We start from the raw sequence: 1,761 nt of genomic DNA, 5'->3' as shown, positions 1-1,761 counted from the left end.
AGACTGTTTTACACAAAAACAAACTCACGCAAAACCACCTTATGAATTGCCCGAATCAGTCATTTAAAGATATTTGTAAATTGTACTTCAGCCTCAATCATTATACCTAAAAAAATAAACAAATAACCGCAACAAAAGTCGTACAACTTATTCAATTCTCAAATTTCCACGCTTTCTATTTTTGATAAAGATGACATCGATACACATACGGCAAATAACAATGTCACAATCATATTTAACAAGAAATATAAAAAGTGAAAATCTTGCATAAGAAATTAAACTAAATATTAACCAACATGCTTAATTAATTCATAAAAAATAATTTAACAATAATCCTTAACCCTAATAGAAAGATTAATAATACCATTACGCCGTAATTGACGATCTTTTAACCTATAACTTAAAAGATGTAAACAATGTGGAGGCACATAATCATCAAAAATATCTTTCGTAGGAATTTTAGCTTCACCAATTAAATTATTGTCACAACAAACTTGTATAATAATTTCTTTCGCGTAACCAGAGATCTTGAGATCGAACTTCTCTTGCCATATAGGGTTACTTCCTCCGTCTTTGTTAATTGTCGTTGACAATGACGCCCCTTCTGTACCGGTGTTTGTATGAACGTACGCAATTGCGTTTTTCTTGATCGGACGGCCTTTTATACGTAAATCCTCGGCCGATATCACGTTGATTTCTAACGTACATTGTTGGAAAATTTGCGATGGCATTGTTCCAATATCGTAGAAAATTGAAAATGGTTTTTGGAAGGTTTTTTGTGGTGATTTTGTTCGTCAAGTTTTATAATAAAACAGATTTTAATTTTTCTCCGTGAAATCAGAGGGTGAGATTTGAATTGTGATTTAGGTATTATAGAACGTGTATAATATATATAGGTAAACAAATGAATGTTCGTGGAAGGAAAGAGGAAAGTGAGAGGTAATTGTATACGGTGTAATTAAATAGGTGGATGATTTTTAAGTAATCCTACCAAGTTTAGAATTTGGAAAGTTGGGAAGTAACAAAATTAGAAAATTTCATCATTGCACGTAAAGAACTACACGGATTGTGCATGTACGCGTGTATCGTTGTATCATGTATTCATGTGTGGATAGTGTGAATCATAATTATAGCTTAGTTGCAATACTATCAGTAAAGAATTTGTAAGCAAGCTGGTGGAGCGAGGAGGGGGTTACCACGGGCGGTCGCCTTTGTTGCCCGTAAGTCTGTGGAACGATTGTCTCACACAATTTATGTGAGAAACATAATTATGGATCTGAGATGGCAATCGGGTCAATCGGATCGACTTTGGGTTGGATTAAGTCGAGTCGGATTATATCGGGTTCAGGTCCTATCAGGCAGCATTCCCTTTCGAGTTGAGTCTGGTTTGGGTCGGGTCATTTTAGGTCAAACGATGTGTCGGGTCCTGTTTGAATCGGTTTACTATCTGGTCTAGCGATTTACCGTATTACTTCAATTTCTTACTATTAAAATTAGTTTTTCGACCATTAATTGGTTTAATTACTTCTTTATTAAGTCAAGTTTATCACCCTTTAAAAAAAAAAGTGAAGTTCATCAACCTAAACATTAAATCGCTTTCAATTTGATCAAAATATAAAGCTTAAAAATTATCGGGTCATTAATTTAATCGGGTCAATACCAAGACGAGTTCATTATCGAGTCGGGTCAGGTCAATTTCGGTTTGCAATATTCTCGGATTCTGATGGGCCGGGTCAGACTTGCCAACTCTATTTACGGCAA

At 34.8% G+C, this 1,761-nt stretch overlaps 1 protein-coding gene across 1 annotated transcript; it reads right to left on the bottom strand.

Annotated features, from left to right (window-relative positions):
• Positions 1 to 308: 308 nt before the first annotated feature.
• Positions 309 to 932, bottom strand: LOC141609488 (BON1-associated protein 1-like). The gene has a single exon (XM_074428538.1). It carries the CDS (start codon positions 729 to 731, stop codon positions 324 to 326), a length of 408 nt encoding a protein of 135 aa, XP_074284639.1. The 5' UTR covers positions 732 to 932; the 3' UTR covers positions 309 to 323.
• Between the last annotated feature and the right edge of the window lie 829 nt (positions 933 to 1,761).

Source organism: Silene latifolia, chromosome 10 (genome assembly GCF_048544455.1).
Source record: "Silene latifolia isolate original U9 population chromosome 10, ASM4854445v1, whole genome shotgun sequence".
NCBI lineage: Eukaryota > Viridiplantae > Streptophyta > Magnoliopsida > Caryophyllales > Caryophyllaceae > Silene > Silene latifolia.
The sequence above is the reverse complement of the archived record's forward strand: the minus strand, read 5'-3'. Positions and strand labels throughout refer to the sequence as shown.